Genomic DNA, 22479 nt, shown 5'->3' with positions numbered 1-22479 from the left:
AGACCAAATATTCTGATCGATTGGCGCCGTTGGTATTGCTCCAGTTCAGCAGTTTTTTCTTCCAATTGAGTGCTAAGATTGGCAATGTTTTTTTCGCACGACGCAATTTGCATTTGAAACTCGTGCACTTTTTCACTGTTGAAGTTGAGGCTATGCTGAAGCGCTTCAACTACAGCAGCTGTGACCCTCTCTACTATTAAGTCTGCTAAACTCTTTTGCACTACTTCGGAATTTATTTGCGTTTTCACGCAATGTTCTATCGTCTCAATGAGAGACTCCTTGCTTACCTCCTGGGATCCCTGCGCCTGGGTGGGCGACGGGTGGCCGCTGTTGTCCCCTCGGCCACCGCTCTTCCTGTTGCCCGATCCACTCGGCGTGGTGGACTCCTTTCGCTGTTTCCGAGTGTGCATCTTCTTTTGTCCACAAAATTCGACACAATATCACAAACGACAATAAAAGTCACGTAGAACTTGGACACCAGCTTATTATTGCCCCGAACAATAGTTTTAACTTTCCGACTTTACGCACCTGCGAGCACTTGGAACTAAAACACGGAGCTAAGCTAAGCCTAAGCTAGTCCATCCGCCATCTTAGCGTGGTTGTCAATAGAACATGTCAGAAAATCACTCTTGACACTTAATGACATATTAGTACTCCCATTTCCACCTGCCCATAGAAGATGAATTACCTGCTTGGGTTGTGGTATCTCAGCTTCTATTGAAACTGTTATTTTTATGTACTTGTTACAAAAGTAGTTTCAGTAGTGTAGTTTGTTTTGTGTGTATATGTAAATGTATTTCCACCACATGTGCCCATAAATAGTGCATATATTCTACTTTTGCATCTGATATTAGCCAGTGTCAGACAGCATGAAATTTTGTAAAATTTGTGAATTTCGCAGTATGGAAATCCTTGGTATCATATTGTGCACAAAGTTCATTTATTAATAGTTTCGCATGTACATTAAAAGCAGGACAAAGTCAATTTTCATAAATGTTTTTTTTCTTCAAAATTTGCACAAAAAAAGGGGTGCTATGACTTTTTTTCACTAAGTTATCCAAGAAGTAGATCTGAAAAATGAAACATATTATTTTCATGATTTTTGTTAATGAAATACTTTGTGTTATTCAAGGGTGAAGATGGATCTGGAGGTATAGGTCTTGGAGGATCAGGATTTGAATTTGGCGTAGATCCTAATGAAGATCCGGAATTAGCTTTGGTAAGTACAAATATTGTACATTGAAACATTTACATTAAAATGCTCATTTTTTCCTCACCATAGTTAAATGTTTCTCATTTCCCATTTTCTACCAGATTAAAGTATATAATCTTGGAGTATGTTCTGTAATGGTTTGATAAAGTTTTTACATATTTCCATTCACAAATAAACATGTAAAGTCATGATGCACAGTGATGTAAATTGTAATTAATAGGGCCAGGATTTTAATGGACAAGAAAATTCAATAATATCCTAAAGAAGTAAAAAAACTTTTACTGACAAACATAGGTGTTCATTTTACCAGTTCTGCATTGAAATGCTCTGCTAAAAACATATGTAGATTGTCAGTGACTGCCGATTATCACTTAAAGACCTGAACATTAAGAAACTATTAAGTTGTTGCACATGAAATGTCAGATTTGATAGTGAAACTTCAAACAATAGTAACTCGGTGGAAAGGAACTTTTATTAATTAAAATATGCACCATTTGATGGATGCTATATGTTTCAACCAACAAGAAACTGGTGCATTAATGCCACTTTCATAGAAGTTCAACATTCTGTTGCTGTTTTTGACAGCTGCTTCATTGGTGAACCTTTTCTACACCAAATAATGATCCAAATGCTTATAAAAGTGGTAGTCAGTTGGCGAGAGATATGGTGAGTATGGTGGATGCAAAAGAGTCTCAGTGCAAGCTTTGTAGTTTTTGCAGTTTTGTTCTTGCCACATGGGACCTCACTTTGTTTTGAAGCACTGAAATTTCATTTTTGTTGATCAATCTAGGCTCCAGCTGTTTGCAGTACTTCTCAGTATTCATTGTTTGATCAGTTTTCAAGAATAAATAGTGAAAAACTCAATATGCTGACCAAGGCAGAAATTTATTTTATTTTAAAACATAAACTAAAAGCAACCTTCTAGCAAGGTTTTCTTCAGACTGTAAAAGGTAAAGTGCTCCCCTGTGCTAAGCACCATGCCATGAAGGCATATGGGGGTAACGCCCCACACTTTCTTGATCCGGTCGAGAGGGGGGGGGTGATGTGATCAGCTTCACACCCCTGACCGCCTTTACCCCCCAGGTACCCATGTCATTCGATGCTGGGTGGGTGCCGGGGTCTTCAGACTCTGTACCAAGTACAAATTAAACAAAGTACGAAACAGGAAGATACAGATGGGGGACAAAATAATACGAACACCTGTGAAAACGTATGCCACATTTCACACCGGCAGTACAGCAGCACCACCTGGCACTGAAGTCTGCCACCTAGTGGCCGTGAAGGGGAAGGTATTAGTTCGCCAACAGCAGTCATTGGTGGTGCATTCGTCTATCATACGCTCTCAAGAGACACTGCAATGTCAGACCTGACAGAGTTCCAAAGAGGCATGATTGTTGGAGCACGTTCAGCTGGAGCCACGGTGACTGAAACCTCAAAGCTTGTTGGGTGTGCAAGGAGCACAGTATCAGCCGTTATGACAGCGTACACAACACAAGGTAATATGGCATCTTCAAAGCACAACAGTGGACGAAAGACAAAGCTTGCTGCTCGGGATAGGAGGGTGTTGAAGCGCATAGTGGCCCGAAAGCACAACCAATCGTTATCCGAGATAACATCTGGAATGAACAGGCATCTCCAGGACCCCATTTCAACCAAAACTGTCAAAAGGGAACTCCATGCTGCAAACATTCATGGCCGAGTGGCAATTCGTAAGCCATTGGTGACATCACGTAATGCTGTCAAGCGATGCCAATGGTGCAGACCTCACAGAAGTTGATCCCCACAGCAGTGGCAACAAGTCATCTGGTCTGATGAATCAACATTCACGTTATTTCAGACCACGGGGCACGTTTATGTGTGGAGAACGCCTCGAGATGCATTTCATCCTGACTGCTTCTTGCCGACTGTGAAGCATGGAGGTGGGTCCATTATGGTATGGGGCGCGATATCTTGGCATGGTGTGGGACCACTTGTTTTTCTGCATGGGAAGATCAATGCCAGTCACTATCGCAGCATTCTGGGGGATCATCTCCATCCTTTTGTCCAGACTTTATTTCCTGGGGACCGACCGCTTTTTCAAGACGACAACGCTCCTATCCACACTGCTGGGTCTGTCCAAACATGGTTTGAAGAACATGCCGATGAAGTAGGACATCTTGAATGGCCCTGACCTGACCTGAACATTATAGAACCTTTGTGGGGATATTTGGAGTCCAAACTTCGTGCTCGAAGTATGCCTCCAGCCACACTTTCGGAATTGGAGACTGCTCTGGAGGAAGAATGGCTCCATATTCCCTTAAACATTGTGCATGACCTCTATGCGTCCATCCAACGTCGCATACAAAGTGTACTTCAGTCACAGGGTGGTCCAACCCCCTATTAATAAAGATTTTCTCTACATTCACAGGTGTTCGTATTATTTTGTCCCCCATCTGTATATATATACACAAAAATCACCCCCCTACCCAGACAAAAGATTATTAAAAAGTTTTTTTTTTTTCTGGAACATTCCAGCAGGTGGCCTTCCCTTGTCAAGTGTACTTTCACCTGACAGGCGATTTAGCTTAACATTTCCTATCATCTGGAAAGTGGTTGGACTCTTTATCTCGCTCTCTTTTTCTTTTCTTTCTTCATTCCTCTTTCGCTCTCGTTCTTTCCACTCTAACACCTTCTTCCATTCTTTGTTTATCTTCAGTCCCCCATTCCAGTTCATTGTGTCTTCTTCTCCTTTCTTCTCTATTTCCTTGGCCTCCTCCTGGATTTTTGTGTATATATCTTCCTGTTTTGTATTTTGTTTAATTTGTATTTGGCACAGAGTCTGAAGAAGACCTTGCTAGAAGGTTGAAACATTACGTTTAGTTTATGTTTTAAAATAAAATAAAATTTCTGCCTTGGTCAGCATATTGAGTTTTTCATATGATGGAAACAAGGCTTAGCCTATCACCAAACACTCACCATTATCTTCCTCGGACGAAGGGTTGATTTTAGCATGTGTTTTGGGGATTCATCAGCTTCTAGCCATTGCATTGTACAGAGCATCAATGATTATCGTATACTATCAATTTCACTACTCTGTGCAAAAACTGAAAGTTTTAGTTCTTGGAGAGCAGAGAAAGGTGATGCGTCAGTGGGCTCATTGGCAACCCACTTATCCAGCTTCTTGACTCTTTCAAGTTCTTGCAAGTGGTGGGAAGCTGTGGAATAATGCACACCCAATGTCACTGCCATGTCCTTTACAGTTTGCGAGGGTCAGACTCCACTAGTGCTTGCAGTTTGCCCTTGTCGATGGCTGCTAATGCATGTCCACGTGGTTCACTTCTAGCATCATATCGCTGGGTCAGAATTTGTTGAACCATCGTTATTAGGTTCGTTCATTTATTGTGTCGGGTCCAACTGCTATCTTGATATTCCTGGCTGCCTCTGATGCGTCGTGGTCAAGTTTATACTCTTAAAGAAAAAGTAGGCATATTTGTCTTATGTCTCTGTTGTGTGTATATGATCACATGGTACACTAGCACCCAACTGATCCCTTGCTCAAGTGTAGGATAAGTAGCCATCATTTTTTGATACACTGGCAGCGTTTCGGAATATCCAACTTTTGTCATTCCAAAATCCGACATTTCATGTGCAACGACCTAATTGTTTCCACCTTTGCTGATGCTAGAGATGCATGCCTGAAGCAAGCTATGTCACTACGTGTAACTTCCCTTGTGTTTCTCCAGTGGAATTTTTTTTCATTTGGTAAAATATCAGCATTATAACATAGTATATCAAATCCTTCATTTTTGTTAAAAAACCAACAATAGTTTTTGGCTACTTTCTTTCTCACTGAAGTTGTTATTTGTAAACTTTCATACTGGCAAAATATAGTAAAGTAAACTGCTCTTCAGAAAAGAAAGAAAGAACCAAGAAATGCACCTTCTCTTGTAAAACCAAAAATGAAAAGCAAGATAATGTTTAAATATAAAATAAAATTAAAACTAACATGCTGCAAGAGATTTGTTTAGTTTCTTTTGGCGTGAAATACATTTATAACTATTATTGGACTTCTCAAAGAAATAGATGCAAATTCCTCAAAGTCCCTGCCCTATTAATACTCACCTCATAGAAATATATTTTTTTATTGTATAGTATGAAAGAGATGATCAACTTTCATAAATAATTATTTTAGTTATTACATAACTATAAATCTATTTTATTGTTGAATTTATTTTGAGAGTGATAATATTTAAAAACAAGAGAGAACTTGTTAATTCATACAGCATTGTGATAATTGCCTTTCTGTGTCAAGTATCTGAAAGAGTGGTTGTACGTACTTCCTTTCTTGAAGATTTTTGTTCATAAACTGACTACAAAATTCATTCAAATTATAACTGAATAGCACAGTTTGCCGAAAAGTGTGCTTAACTTCATCATAAGATTTTTCTTTGAATGGAAACTTCCAATCGTCAGAAGTATAAATATGCGAAGTAATAACTGATTTACTTTTTGGAGCAAGTGCAAATGAAAAAGAAAATTTCTATCATGTTTTCATCTGCAGTCGGACAAATAAACATCAAGATGATACTGAAATAACACTCTTTCAGACGTACTGGAACCCTCCATCACCATTGGTTATCTGTAAACATGGACCTCCAGTTGAGGCTATTACCAGAAACAAAAATAGCTGTTAACTTTTTTACATGCACAGAATTTGAAAAACTATGCGACCAGTTTGTAGTTTTGACAGGTGACCAGTTTATCTGTGCAGAACAGACTTAGAATGCAGAAGGGATCAAAAATGGCAACTTACCACTATTTTCTACTAGCTCTTCAATTAGCTATTCCATATCCTATGCATGCCAGTACCTATATCTAAGAAGTATCTCAAGTATAAATCTGTTAAAATTGCGTAGCAAGTTGCTTATTGAGATCTTAAATGTAAAGTGTAAAATCTTAGGGAAATTTTTTTATGCTCTTTGTAAGCAATCAAATTTTCCTGTAGGCTCTGAGAGTGTCCATGGAAGAGCAGAGACAGAGACAGGAAGAGGAGGCAAGAAGAGCTCAAGCAGAATCAGCAGCCCAGGCAGGAACCACCACTCCTGCACCAACTAAAGAAAGTAAGTACTTTGTAAAGCAGTAAATAAGCTCAGTAGATATACCTTCAGTCCTAACTTTTCATCCTTAAAAACTTGATTTCTGTTGTAAATTGTAGCTGGCATATTTTATTTTTATCCCATTTGCAAATCTACTTCTTTTGGTGTATTGTTTTTCACATGGTTGAATTTTTTTCTTAATTTACCCTTCTAAATGCACTATTTTGTTTACTGTCATATCTTTTTTGTAGGGTTGTGTTTACGAAGTCTGTACTCGCTTCTTTTCCTTTGCAATGGAGGAACCATGTTGCGATATGAAAGACTTAAATAATTTCAGTAGTAACGACAATGCTAGGGAATTCTGCATTGCAAGGAAATCAGTTTTATAGTTTACAGTACGATAGTATATATTTGTCATGGGTGTGTGCAAAAGTTTCATTTTTTTTTTACTTTACTTATAAAGGAAAGAATTATAAATATGTTTTTACAATAGCTTTCTTTTGTTGCATATTTGCCGTCATTATCTCCATGACCTCTGGCGATATATCTGATAGTACGGGGTCCTGCAGGGAAATCTTACGGTTTTAGTTTGGCAACAATGCCGGTAGGTGGAGTCAGACTTCACGTGGGAGCTGGGATTTTGCTAGACACGTGATGTAATTTTAGTCAGAATGGAGCAGTAGAATGCTGTACATCGTGCTTTTGTTGTGGAAACATTTTTTAAAAATTGTGAATCTGTATTTGGAACAAAACTAGCGTTTAGGTTGCAGTTCAGTGTCAGGCATCACAGAAGAGTTCCTTCTCGGAACACAATGTTGTTGTGGATACATAACTTTAGGACTACTGTCTCTGCATTCAATTTGTATTAAAGACATCGATGGCTGTTCTCAGACAAATGTTTCCCAGGCACATCATCTCTCAATGAGGCAACATGCCATGGCAACTTGGCTCACTGAACCTATCGCCATGCAATTCTTTTTTATGGGGTTACCTCAAAGGGAAACTTTTCATGAACAAACTCGCACTACAGAAGAACTGAAAGCCACAATTCATAGGGAAATAGAGGCAATTCCACAAGATATGATCCAACATGCTGTGCGGAATGTCCGTGACAGGTTGCGAGAGTGTGTTCGCAAGAATGGTTCTCATTTGCATGATGTCATTTTTAAAACGTAGACATTTCTTTATCCAGTTTTTTTTTTTTGTTATGATTCATATGTAAATAAAAAAAATGTTTTGTATCAAATTGCAACCTTGTACAAGGCACTTGCTGAAAGTCATGAGCCTTGTTCGATTACTCTCAGGCCTTGTCCATTTCCGTTGAAACCACATGTATGATAGGTACAGTTATCTGTTGTCTACTGCATGAACCACGTGCTGGCGCATGCACGTGCACTTTCACTGTCGGTGATATCGTTAGAAGAAAAATGTCGTCCACAGACAGTTCATTTCGTCAACGTGCTCTCATCTAATTTGTTGTTAGTGAAAACGTTGGATCTGCAGAAATTCATCAGCTTTACAGAACTTCTATAGAGGTGACTGCATGGGTTACAGTACAGTGAAATGGTGGGTGACATATTTTAGTGATGTTAACACAGACTTTAACACAACCTTGTAATGGCAGACTGAACACAGCTTCCACGTGCAACAACAGGGACCGGATTAACGAGCTTATCCAAAGTGATGGGATAATTGTACGAGAAATTGCACATTATCTGAACATTGGACACCATAAAGACTTCAGTTTATCACAAGCACAATGCCATTTTGCAACATGACAATGCTCGTCCCCATACAGCTGGGTGCACAAGACAATAAATTGAAAATATAAGCTGGGAACTACCCCACCCTCCTTACAACCCAGACCTAGCCCCATCCAACTTTCACTTGTTTGCTCCGTTAAAGAACAGCATTCGGGGTGCCACGTTTGACAACAATGACAAGGTGAAGGATGAAGTTCACTGGTGATTTCATCGTGCCGAAATTGACTTCTTCAAGAGTGGCATTTTCCAGGTGTCGTTAGGGTGGCACAAATGTGTTGACCAATCTGGATGTGGAAAAGTTACATCAAAGTCCAAATGATATATATTACTGTAGGTAGAAAAAAAAATAGTGGTCTCTTAACTTTGAGTAATAATACTTGGTTCAGTACTTTCAGTACATACCTTGTACTATGATTTCAAAAACCGTCAGATTTCCCTACCAGACACTGTAATTGTGTTTGGTGTTAAAATACAAACACAACTACTCCTCCTGTAATGCAGTTTTGGTACATTTTTCCTTCAAAGGTGTTTCAAAGAGATGAGGTATACATTGTTACTCCAAAGGTGGAAAGTGTGGAGAATACAGAAGGTGAGGTAACATATTATCCAATGCCCATTAATTTTCTCTGATTGAATCAAGCTGTGTGGGGCCTTGTGTTGTCATGTAGAAAGATAATCCCTTCAGATTAACTTTTAGCATAAAAAAAAATATTTGAAGGGCATCTAGTTACAGGGTGGCTATTCACCGGAATTCCTTGAATTCATGGGAATTATGTGTGAATTATTGGCTCCGTGAATTGGGCATGAATTCTGCTTGAATTTTTCTCCATAGACGTAAAAAATTGCAACTTTTATTAATCCAAATTCCACTGAATGTATGCATATTTATTAATGCCCCGAGTGAAGTTTTTCACAGTCTAGCTTTTACTTTTATTGGGGAAGGAAAAGAAAGCTGCCTGGAAAATGAAACAGAATTCTCTTAATCAGTGTGCTTTGTTAGTGTTCTTTTCAGAACAATCTGACAGATGGAAGATTGTTGGCTAGCAGTCTAAGGCATCATGCTTTGGGCTCCCGACTACAGGACGTGCACAGGTTCAAGTCTCCAGGGGGAAGTGTAACTGTGATTTCGGCTGTGTAAGGGACCTGTGACTACCCACAATTGTGAGAAAATTTGGGAGCTATGAATGAGTAGTGTAACCAGGTCATGAAAATCTACAAGAACAATGGGGGAGGGGGGTGGTGCGTATTGCTGACTACAGGACACCTTGTTACTAGTTACATACTCTCCCACCTTGGCAGTTCACAGTGAGACTGGCAGTTGGTTATGTAGGTCCTGGTCTTCACAGTTTGTTGCGCCATGCCACGTGTTAAGATATCTTGAAGTTGATTAGGTAAATTTGAAATTCTTAAAAAAGTAACAATTGTTTCTAGATTTCTATATCCCGTAACATTTGTGACTTGCGTTTGTAGATGTATTTCTAGTCTGAGTATGGGGAATTCCACACCTTAAATACCGGGTTGTTCAAAAAAATGTATATACACACTTTAATGTCATACATGTGATACGCTTCAGTTTGCGTTTGCTACGAGTTCAACGTGTAGTACTATTGTTCAGAAACAGCAACAGATAGCGTTCATTTTCAGCGATGCGATGCGCTGCGCAAGGTATATTCAACAAGATGGTGCCCTGCCGCACTTTCATTCATATGTGCGAGCCTACCTGCATAACACTGTACCAAAATGTTGTAGGCCCGATTGAGTACCTGCCCCGTTCCTCTGATTACCCCCTAGATTAAACTTGTGGGGGATCGTCAAGGGCGTAGTGTACAGTAAGAAGCTACAGTCACTAGTAGACCTACGCCATGAAATTGAAATGGCTTGTACAGCAATCACCGTGGCTACACTGGAACATGTCATCAGGAATGTACAACATTGTGTGCAAAGGTGTTTGCAGTTTCAGCACTTATTGTAATTGCACGCAGAAACTGTGTATGTATGTTGTAACTTTTTCCTTTGTATTGTTGCAATACTCACAATAATATAGCAGCTATTCCATTTTAAAGTGTGTATACATTTTTTTAAAACACCCTGGTGTGTATATATACCATTCAATTGAGTTGAATTAGAATTTTTGGATACTTGGAATCGCATAGACCCTTTATACTGTTAATATATTTGTGTGTGGGTGGTGAGAGGCAGTGATACGTAAGGTTGAAAAAGATAAAACAGCTGCTTGTACCCTTGAATTTTGAGAAATTTCGCCTTGAAAACCTGGAGTTATACTTGAATGTTATCATGGTCCTAGAGTGGCCAGCCTGTGTTAGGAAATCCTGGAAAAGTCTGGAAATTTACTTTTTGTGGCAATGTCAGGGAAATTTACTGTCATTCTGGAAAAATCAACATTTTTATATTTATTTGAATGTTAACATGTCATTTACTTTAGTTGGTGTAATGATGTTATCATATTTTCAGCACCAAGTGAAGAAGCTCTGCTGGAGAGGGCACTTGCAATGTCACTTGAAGGTGCAGACACTCAGCAAGTGGCACCAGTAATTCCAGACTTTGCTAACATGACTGAAGAGGAGCAGATTGCATTTGCGATGCAAATGTCTATGCAGGATGCCCGTATGTATGAGTGTCCTATTGTAATTAATAGAATTGAATAATCCATTTATTTACTAGGGAGGTTCAGCATTTGCCTGCTCTCCACCTATTAAGTATAATGTAAGCATTCTGAATTAAGATTAGATATTTTGGAATTAATTGTGTAGGATTCAACTTGTTCAAGCGGCTCCTGCCCCCACCCAGCATTGTATAAAGTGGGTACCTGGAGGAAACTCTGGGGCATGGTGCTGATCACATCACCCCCAACTCGGCCAAGATCAAGAAAGTGTGGGGCCCTAACTGCACACCCCCTATATGCCTACATGGCATGGTGCAATGCACATGGGAGCACTTTACTTACTTTTTTTATTGTGTAGATAGTTTATGTGTAGTGGAACACGATATCCTCTTCCCTATCAAATATATATATGATTGCATTGTTCATAAGCAGAACCATATATTTATGGTGAATAAGATGTGAAGATTTCTGTACAAAAACCGGGGCACATTTTGTGATCAAAAGTGTTACATAAAATTACATTTTGGTGTTAAAGTGGTGAATAAAACCCTAAATTTGATTTAAAACTATGCTTATTACTAACTAACTAACTAACTAACTAACTCTCTCTCTAGCCTTCTTAAACCCGAAGGTTCATGGCTGCAGCAACACAGGCCTTCCATCTGTCCCTATCTTGAGCAAGATCTATATACTCTTTCCCATCCCTACCGATTTCCCTTAGGTCCATCTCAACGTTGTCCCTCCATCTTCGTCTTGGCCTTCCTACAGGTCTCTTACCATCTGGTTTCCCAACAAGAATCCTGTAAACTCCTCTTTCCTCTCCCATTCGTGCCACATGGCCTGCCCACCTAAGTCTTCTTGATTTAATTATTCTAATAATATCTGGACACGAGTACAAATTATGTAGTTCTAAATTATGTAACCTTCTCCACTCACCTGTCTCCTCATCCCTTTTAGGTCCAAATATTTTCCTAAGGATCTTATTTTCAAATACTCTCAATTTATGTTCCTCTTTCAATGTAAGGGACCAAGTTTCACACCCATATAATACTACAGGCAAAATTACTGTTTTGTATATTTTAACTTTTAGTTTCTTAGATATTAAACAAGAAGACAAAAGTTTATGAAGAGAGAAGTAACATGCATTTCCTGAATTAAGTCTACTTTTTATTTCCTCTTTAATATAATTTTCATTTGTTAATATTACTCCTAAGTATTTGAATTTGGAAACTGGTTCAAACAAGTTGTTATCAATAATTAGATTTTGATTATTACCTAACACTTGGTTTCGGCCTGTAAGCATATATTTAGTTTTCTCTTTGTTAACTTCCAAACCTATCTCTTTAGCAGTTTTGAAAAATATTTTAGCATTATTCTTAATTGTATTCACATCATCCCCCAGTAAGTCTACATCATCTGCATATGCTAACAACTGAGTCACACCATTTAATTTTAGTCCTTCTTTAGTTTCTCTTACCTTCCTTACAGCATATTCTAAGGCAAAATTAAAGAGCAATGAAGATAATGCATCTCCTTGTTTTAACCCATCATGAATTGTAAATTTGTCAGACACATTATTACCCACACGAATTTTACTTTCTGTTTCACTGGTGCATATTTTTATCATACTAACAAGCTTCTTAGGTATTCCAAACTCTACTAATATATTATATAATTTATCTCTTTTGACCGAATCATATGCTTTTTTGAAATCAATGAATAGCTGATGGACATTTTGATTATATTCCCACTTTTTTTCAAGTGTCTGTCTGATGTGAAAAATTTGATCTGTAGTTGATCGGTTACGTTTAAATCCACATTGATAATCACCTATAATTTCATTAGCATATGGGGTTAGTCTTGTTAAAAGAATGTTAGACAATATTTTGTATGTTGTTGAGAGTAGAGAAATTCCACGGTAATTACTGCAGTTCATTTTATCACCTTTTTTAAACACAGGAACAATTATGGATTCTTTCCACTGTTGAGGGATTCTTCTTTATTCCATATTAAACAAATTAATTTATGAATTTGACATATTAATGAATTTCCACCATATTTAATTAACTCAGCTGGTATTAAATCAATGCCAGGTGCTTTGTTATTCTTTAGCCTTTTAATAGCATCTTTAACTTCAGTCAGGTTAGGTTCTGGAACTAAAGGTTCTGCTGTGTAGACTTCATTTACTTCTGATTTATCTCCTACAAGGACATTTAAAAGGTCATTAAAGTAGTTCTTCCATCTATTTAGAATATCGCTTGGGTCAGCTAGAAAATCACCGTCTTTATCTTTTATCAAGTTTACTTTAGGTTGCCACCCCTTTCTAAATTCATTTACACCTTTATATAAATCTCTGATATTTTTATTTTTGCTGTTTGTTTCAATTTCGTTAATTTTGCTTTTCAAGTAATCTCTTTTTTTTACTTCTAAACGTGCGGTTAACTTCTCGCTTTATTCTATTATAATTGCTTAGATTTGTATCATCAGAGTTATTTAACCACCTAAGTCTAGCCTGATTTCTTATTTCTATTAGATTATGACATTCATTATCAAACCATGGCTTACTTTTTCTTTTTCTTGGTTTATGGTATCCTATACTTTCTTTAGCTGCTGATTCTATTGCATTACGTATGTGCTCCCAATTCTTATTTACATCTGTTTCATTTATATTTTCATCATCATTTAAATCCTGCAAAACATCAAATCTATTTGACAGTTTAATTTGTACACAATCGACTTTTTAGGGGGTACATTGTGTCAAAAATTATATAACAACGGGCAAGAAGTATGATAATGAATATTACACAAAAACTTTTCCCTTCTAATAGCACATTTGTACAGTTGTAAAAGCATTATGTTTATTCCAGAGTACAGGAGTTCTCTTTTTTTTTGCTTCTGAGTCATTCCATGTAAAAATGGACATCATCATCCTTTGCAGTTTCCTGCACCTGGCTGGGTCGACATAGAAGTCAAGCCTCTCCATTTTTTCCTGGCCTTCCACCACTCCTTTCTTTCCACTGTGTTCTCCTAACACACTCCACTATCTGCCCTTTCCACCGACATCTTGGTCTCCCCTTTGGCCTTATTCCCACTCCTTGTGCATTGTAAGCTCTTACTGTTAGTCTTTCTGCATTCATCCTCTTCATGTGTCGGAACCATCTCATGTGTGCCTGATCTATCCTGTCCTGAAGCTTCACCACACACACTGTCTGTTGCAGCTCCTCATTCCTTATTCTATCCCTTCTAGTCTTCCCCAATATACTCCTTAAAAATTTCATCTCTGCCATCTATATAATTATTGGCACATAGTATGTGTTGTATATTACCTTCTTGCATTTCATAGGTTCCATTATAATCTTCGAACTCTTTGAAAGTGGACAAACAAGGTTAATTTTATTTTTATTCAAAGTATCACTTATTACACGTGAAATTCAAGTGAAAACTATGCAGAATTTCAATTATTAATACAAACATTAGTTTCATGCTTTTATATAACATATTGTTTCAAACCTTTTAAATTTTACAGTAGAAGTGGGATTTAATGTGTTGTCTCCACTTAATTTAGTTTCATTACCATAAGAAAACTAAATTAATTCTAATTTCTTTCTAATTGTCTTCATTGATTGTTCCTATATACAGTCAAACCCCGATTTTACTTTTTTCTGGGGCCTATAAATAAAAAACGTAAAATGCAGGAAACTTAAAAAGCGGGAAAGCATAAGACAGGGGTGAAACTCAAGTGTCAGTAAGAAAGGACTACACAATCGACTTTTTAGGGGGTACATTGTGTCAAAAATTATATAACAACGGGCAAGAAGTATGATAATGAATATCTAAGGAAAAAAAGCAAGACATGCTGTGAAAGTCAATGACGGATTAATGGGACCCACTTTTGAGGGTAGGGACGGTGGATGACTGCTTCTAACTTCCGCCTATTAGGTTCAGTTTATGCATCTGATTGTGTGAGATCTCCATTTACTCTGTAAACTGGTAATTAGTTGTTATTTTAGAAGTCCCGGGTAATTGGAGGGGGTTGGTCATTTATAGCTGGATGCCAAGCATCTTCATATAATGTAATCAAAGTGTCCTGAAGACATTCAGAATGCTTCAGATTCCACTTTGAGCTGCATACGTATCCAGTCCTGATCACCCCAACAGCATGAAGTGCCAAAACAAGCTTTGTCAAACTTACGCATGTTTAGACTAAATTATTGATGCGCGCAGGATTTTCATATACTTTTTATAGTAGTAAGTCCTCACTTTGCCATCTTTTTCTGCCTTTGCCTTTTTTTACCTTTTTTGGGGAGGAAATACTGGCCAGAGGGAGGGGCCTTATGACCCGCATCAACCCCCTTTGGGCACGCCACTGATTGTTATTTACATCCATGTTAATCGGCGATTTCTTATTGGATTTAGAAGTCTTGCGGAGGGCAATAGTTTCCCGTAAATAATAGGTTGTCCTTTCTTTTTAACTCCTCGCTTTGTATCTGGTGCTAGTGTTTCCTAATCCTCAATGCAAAACAACCTTCGGAGGCAAGATTCAAAACAATGCCACTTTTTTTCCTTCTGAGTCGATGAGTAGAGGCACGTATTTTTGGTAAATAAAAACGCAAAATTTCGGTATGAAAACTGAGTCAATTTCGGGTTCAAAAGCGGTAAATAAAATAAAATATTGGTGTTATAGCGGTGAAAAATTGGATCAAAAGTGGTATATAAAAAGACATTTTGGTTTTAAAATTGTGAATATAATCCTAAATTTCATTTTAAAACTACACTTATTCCACAGAATTAACATTTCACTTCTAATAGTCCATTTATATAGTTATCCGAGTATTAAGTTTAATTCTGTGTAAAGGAGTCAATTTTAGTTTCTCCAATATTAACGGCAGAGTTGATCAATTTTCCGGGAATTGCATAACTCTCAGGATAATTCAGACCTCAGAAGGTTCCGCGTCTGTGAATAAACCCTAAATTTCGTGTTTAAGAGTTAATTTCGCTTTTTGCAGTTCATTTCGCATTATTTCGTGACAAAACATGGTCACAAAATGCATCTCACACCTTTCAAAAACATGAAAAAATAACACTACAATGTGTTTTTCCAAATTTCGTTTTTTCGTCAAAAACGAAATATGCATGCCCCTATCGATGAGTCATAGCTCTGGAGCCTCGAGACAAAACATTGGCGCCCGTTGCCAGACGAAATTCCTACCTGGGTGTGAACTGGAGTATCAGTTTGTTGTCTATCCTTAAAATTCGTTACATACATGCAGGGGTAGAAAAATACATGATGCCTGCTTGCCAAGGTGCCTGAAAATTTTCACCAACTACCTGAATTTTCAAATTCAGTTTTTTTTATTAATGTTCTAAGTTCACTTAACGGAAATTTTCATTTCATTTTTTCTTTGAGTAGCTTGTACGGTATGCGTTTTTAATGTTTGTGAGTTTTCCGTGTTATGCATATCATTAAATCAGAATAATAAATTTGACGTTATACATTTTTGCAGTGTAGCTTGCCAAATTTTAAAATTGCACCGATATGGTAAGAGTCTGCCATATATTAGAATGTATTGCATAGTTTTTGATTCTACTACCGGTTGCAAGAAATAATTACTTTTAATCCAATATGTATTTATTAATAAATTGTTTAAGATCACATTTCATAGCTTATCTTAGTTGGATTCATGGTTCATTCCATGTCGAATCATCCAGAATTTTATGAAAATGTCACCCACTATCCCTGATTTTGATGAAATTCGGTATACTTATACAACTTTTAATGCTGATTACAAAAACGACATTTTTTTTAGATAGGTCAAGGGGTTCAGAAGTTAAGCGTTTTTTAAAATCTCTGTGTACGTGACTTGCAGCTTCACTTTGAATGACACGCATTGGGTTATAAATGATAGTATCTTTCCTCAGGTTTGCCGTAGAAACTTCAAGTTTGTTTTCTTTTGTTGAGAATAGTGTAAGCTTTCATTTAAATAAGGTTTCAGATGAGTGTATCATTAACCATGTATTTTTTAGACAAATAAATGGCTAACTTCAAGAGTGAATTTTGTGCACTGCCCCCCCCCTTTCAATTTCCCCTTAATTTTATGTGTAGGTAGCTCAGAGAGTGTACTAATGACTGATGGAAAAATTGGGATGGGCGGTTCAGAGACAGAGTGATAAAAAAATAATTTGCATCAAATAACATTAATAGTAAAATGCTTATGCATTTTGCACAAAGTCCTGAAGTACAATAGGTTTTAAGGTATAATATTAAAAATTCCTGTTCACTATGTATGAAGGTAAGTATAGACGTAACCTGGTGGGGGCAAAGTGAAGCATTTGCCCCCTCTCAAATTTATACATTAATTAAAATTTACAATAACAATTGCAGTGGAACCCTGATTTCGAGTTTCTCGATTTTACATTTTCCTGCATTTTAGATTCAATCTTGGTAGTCCCAACAAAGCAAATTGCTAAGAAATTTCTTCGGTTTTACATTTTCTTGCATTTTACGTTTTTCCAGCATGGTCCCCTGAATAACGTAAAATCAAGGATCCATTGTATCTAAGTTAGTTTCAACTGTCTTTAATTTTAAAAAAAAATGATAATCATCATTATTAGCATTCCTAAGTTTTTTTCAACCCATAGAAATAAGTGTCCAAGATTATTTGCTATATACATTTGAAATATTACAATTATTACTCTTTATTAGTTTTTTGTTGCTCAAGTACCAGGAGGTACACAAAATATATTTAACTTGTAAATTTTAATTAATGTATAAATGGGGGGGGGGATGTTTCACTTTGCCCCCACCAGGTTACGCATAAGCTTACCTTCGCACATAGGGAACAGAAATTTTGAATATTATACCTTAACCTTTTGGTGCCCAAGTATCTCGATCGAGATACCTTGTTATGCCCATAGTTTTTACGTTATAATGTCGCTATTTTCGGCTGGAATTGCGATTTTGTTCTTTCATATTATTGTTAATACATATATTAAACAATAATGACTATTGCACGTCTTGTTCTTCCGTAAAAAAGGGGGGGATGGCGGCTTCCTTTGACACTGATTCGGTGGCTCATAGGCATGTATTTTGGCGGTTACAAGTCATGTTCTATTGTTCATATCATAATAGTGCAATTATTTTCTTGTTCCAGACATGCCAGCGATCATTTCCATGTGGAAAGGGGAAGGGGAATTTTTCTTCAGAAATTTTGGAATTTTCCGGTTCCTTCCCTCCGCTAGCATTCATATATACACTCAATGTGCATAAATTGTATGTAGTCCGAATCTATGGTTCCTTCTGCGTATAACGGTACTTTATTCATCCGTCTAGGGCAATTAGCCTCCAATATACAGGCGTTTCAAGGTAACTCTGCAATTCGAGGCTTGAGTCAGTGGCACGCAGACATGTCGTTTGGGGAGGGGGGGGGCTACAAGTAGTGTTCTATTGCTCATGTGATAATAGTGCATTTTTTTCTTGTTCCAACAAGCCTGCGATCATTTTCATGTGTATCTTGACAGTGTCCTGTAATTTGTTGTCCAGGGGCTGATTGGGGGAAGTGGCATTTTTCTTCAGAAATTTTGGAATTTTTCGGTTCCTTCCCTCCCCCTGCATACATATATACACTCAATGTGTGGTTTATTCGTCATTTTAGGCCAATTAGCTTCGGACCTACAGTCGTTTCAAGGTAACTGCATTTTGCTGAATGGCTCAGTGGCATACAGACATATCGTTTTTCGGGGTACAAGTTGTGTTGTATTGTCATATCATAATAGTGCAATTATTTTCTTGTTCCTAACACTCCAGCGATCATTTCCATGTGTATTTTGACAATGTCCTGTAATTTTTGTCTGGTTGGGGGGGGGGGGCAAAACCCCAATTTAAAAAAAAAATTCTTGCTTTTTGCGGTTCCTCCCCTCTCCTCCCTCCATATATACGCCGAATGTGCATAAATTTTATATAGTCCGAATCTATGGTTCATTACGCGTATAACGATATATTATTCATCTGTCTGCAGCAATTAGGCTCCGATCTACAGTCATTTATATAAAACTGCATTTTGCTCAAAATTGGCCAGCGGTACCCAGGGCTTATCTGGCGAAAGAGGGTCGGGTACCAAAAGGTTAAAACCTATTGTACTTTAGGCTTTGTGCTAAATACATAAGCATTTTTAATAAGATTAACTTTTAATGTCAATTTGATGCAAATTATTTTTTTATCACTCTGTCCTTGAACCGCCCATCCCAATTTTTCCATCAGGCATTAGTTCACACACTGAGCTACCTACACATAAAAGTGGGGGCAAATTGAAGGGGACATTGCACAAAATTTTCTAAAAAAATACATGAAACTATAGATAAAAATACATGGTTATTGAAAGACTCTCCTGAAACCTTATTTAAATGAAAGCTTACACTGTTCTGAACAAAAGAAAACAAACTTGAAGTTTCTACGGCAAGCCTGAGGGAAGATACGTGGGTCGTTCAGTATATAAGTTTCCGTATGCTGTAAAGATATTTATTTTTAAGATACATTAGAAAACCATACATACATGTGTAGGAGGATCCTTCCTCACTTCTCCACTAATCCCCATAGAGATTCAGGCATTTCTCCCACCGTTGCACCAATTTGTCCATTCCCTTTGCAAGAAAATCAGGGCTCTGGCTATTGAGCACTATTCTCACATTACGCTTCACATCTTCATCTGTTTCGAAACGGTAACCTTGCAATTCAGACTTTAACACCGGAAAAAGATGGAAATTACTTGGCGCTAAATCGAGGCTGTATGGAGGGTGGGGCAGCCGTTCCCACCCCAATTCTTCAATTTTGTGTTGTGTTTGCACTGCTGAGTGGGGGTGAGCGTTATCGCCAAGAAGAATGACACCCTCTGACAGGAGACCTGGTCGCTTATGTTGAATTGCATTTTTCAGTTTATCCAATGTTTGACAATAACAGTCGGCATTAATTGTTCTTCCTCGTTCCAAAAAGTCCATAAGCAGAATGCCCTTAGCATCCCAGAAAACGGTCACAAGCACCTTCCCAGCTGATCGATCCGTCTTGAACTTCTTCACAGGAGACTGTTTGTGCTTCCACTCCATGGATGTTCTCTTGAATTCGGGAGTGTAATGATGGACAAATGTCTCATCCCCTGTCACAACACACGTGCACCATCCATGCTTCTGAACTCCTTATGACGCGAGCCCGCGTTTTCCGAACAAGCATTTACTTTTCGCCCTTGAGCGCATGCACCTTCACATCTGATAAAGAACCGATTGTTGTTCCTTGTAGACGAAGGATGGCGCTTGTCAACCATGTGCTTCTTTTTAATGGCATTGCTTTATACAATATTTTATAGCACAGGGAAACTTATATATTGAACGTCCCTAGTACTATCATTTCTAACCCAATGTGTGTCATTCAAAGTGGAGCCGCAAGTGGCGTACACGGAGATTTTAAAAAGCACGTAACTTCTGAACACCTTGACCAATCGAAAAAAAAATGTCATTTTTGTAATCAGCATTAAAAGTTCTATAAGCATACCTAATTTCATCAAAATCAGGGATGGTGGGTGACATGACCTGGATGAATTAACATGGAATGACCCTCATGGCTTCCTTAGCCCATTTTTTTAAAAAAATAGCTGTCTCCTGAGAATAATAGGCTGGTGCCTGAATTATTTTTAGTTTTGTCTAGCTCTGCACACACATATCATTCAAAATGCTATAAAATAACGTGTTATTTTTCAAACACCCTGTACGTTCTGATTTCTTTCTAATTGTATCTCGTAGCTAATTCAGCAAATTGTGTACTTATGACACAATTAATTCTATTACAGAGGATCAACCTGCTAAGGGTGCTGCGGCTGGCCAGGATGATGAGACTCCTATGGAGGTGGAAGGTGACGATCAACAAGATGATGATTATGAAGTGATGAGCGATCCAGCCTTTCTTCAGAGTGTCCTAGAAAATCTCCCTGGTGTTGATCCTCAGAGCGAAGCCATCAGAAGTGCAGTAGGTAGTATCAAGAAAGATATAAAGGATAAAGATAAGAAGGACTCGGGAAAGGATCAGGATAAGTCAAAGAAATAAGTGAGCAGAGTCCATTTCAAGTTGAAGCTTTCATTTGTTGCAATCATTTTGCAATATTGGTCTTGTGTATTCTCAGTTTTATACAATTACAGCTTCCTTGCATTAACATGTATTTGAAAGTAGGAAATAATGTCTTCTGGAGAGAACAAACCATTAGAATAATTTATTATTGCATCTTTTGAATTTGGTGTGAGGGGCAGACAATAAAAATTGGTTTCAGTTACAATGTTCAGTAAACTATCATTAAGTTATGAAAGTATGTATTTGTATTGAATCTTGACACTTTAAAAATAAACATTAAGAATAACATCATTTTTTATTTTGTATCTAACATGGGAGTCGGACATTTTGGTGCCAGGTAATATTACGTAGTACCACACACTAAGGCCCAGGACATTTGGTGCAAGCAACATGTAACTTTGTGTACAGAAAACATGAATGTTCTTTTCAATTGTTTGCTCTTTATTACGTTCCTTACATACAAGCAATGTTGCAACATCTTGTAAGTAGCGAACGATGTTTGTCCGATGTTTGTCCTATCATATGCAGTCACAAGTGTTTCAAGTTGAAAACTACAGTGTTTGTACTTCTTTCTCTGCCACTTGGCTTTTTCCGCTGATTAACTGTCCATAACGAGTTTCGCTGAGTGCTACTTCTCAATGCAGGACTTCTAGGAACCATGAAATCGTGAAATGGTCAGCGGAAACATTTTGTTCCAAAAGTTGTTGGCTGCTTTCTTGCGTTTTGCTGGCAATCGTTTTCATTTGACTGTATGGTAATCCTGCATTTAGTCCACAAATGTCTGGGGCATATGTATATTTGTTTACAAAATTCACAATTTTACCATTAACAGTGTGGACACGAACCTTGCACTGCTATTTCAGAGAGCTCTGCCAGCACACTTTATAATTTCTGGCCCTTTTTTTTTTTTTTTGTACGAAAATCCATTATGAATTAGTTTCTTCCCACCATGAGAGCTATTCACTAACGAAGCCATTTTCTAAGTGATGAGGAAGTAGCTCACATTCAGTATTTATGCTCACTGAAAACTGAAAGTGAATGCCAGAGGTTAGAAATGAAAGGATGTGTAAAGAGAAAGACACCAAAGTGTGTAGTACCAAAATTACCTAGCTCCAAACAACTGTCCTAGACCCATCTAACGGGTCAATAAAATATATCATATGCATTCCCACTTCCTAGATGGCAGGGTACATTTTGTGTAACTGCAAATAAACACATTCTGAAAGGAGAAGTTTTGGCTACCATCGTTGACTATTATGTTTGGTGCATATATGTACATGCATTGACATTCATCTAAATAGGTAAAAGTTGAATTTTGGCTGATATTACATCTGAAATTCAGATGCATGAGGTTCTTAAAAAAAGGTTGAAACCATTTTCACCTTCTATACCTCTATGAGAGTAACATTAGAGATTACATAGCCCAGGGGTTCCCAAATTCTTTCGTTTCACGGCACCCTTAATGCTTCAAGATTTTTCCACGGTGCCAAAGTCAGAATGTAGGCCCATCTAACACTTGCAATGCTCAGTTAGTGTGGTTAGGTTGCTTGCCTTAAGTTAAAAAATAAACACACATTTCAAATTTGGAAACATTTGATATGTAAATAATACAAGATAAGGACATATTCAGAATAAGTGTCATTTCAGTGAAAATATTAGAATATTCTGCAGCATCCCTATAAGCCAGCCACGACACC

At 37.7% G+C, this 22479-nt stretch overlaps 1 protein-coding gene across 1 annotated transcript in view; it reads left to right on the top strand.

The window, feature by feature from the left end:
* The window catches only part of Rpn10 (regulatory particle non-ATPase 10), a 75879-nt gene extending 54809 nt beyond the window's left edge, over positions 1-21070 (top strand). The window contains exons 6-9 of the mRNA XM_083142646.1: positions 1133-1219; positions 6198-6312; positions 10524-10676; positions 20508-21070. Of these exons, the coding sequence (XP_082998772.1) occupies positions 1133-1219; positions 6198-6312; positions 10524-10676; positions 20508-20761 (609 nt within the window). The 3' untranslated portion in view covers positions 20762-21070. The remainder of the gene's footprint in view (positions 1-1132; positions 1220-6197; positions 6313-10523; positions 10677-20507) is intronic.
* Positions 21071-22479: the final 1409 nt, after the last annotated feature.

The sequence above is a fragment of the Lepisma saccharinum genome, chromosome 21 (genome assembly GCF_977018435.1).
Source record: "Lepisma saccharinum chromosome 21, izLepSacc3.1, whole genome shotgun sequence".
In the NCBI taxonomy this organism is placed as follows: Eukaryota; Metazoa; Arthropoda; class Insecta; order Zygentoma; family Lepismatidae; genus Lepisma; species Lepisma saccharinum.
This window is presented reverse-complemented; position numbering and strand designations above follow the sequence as displayed.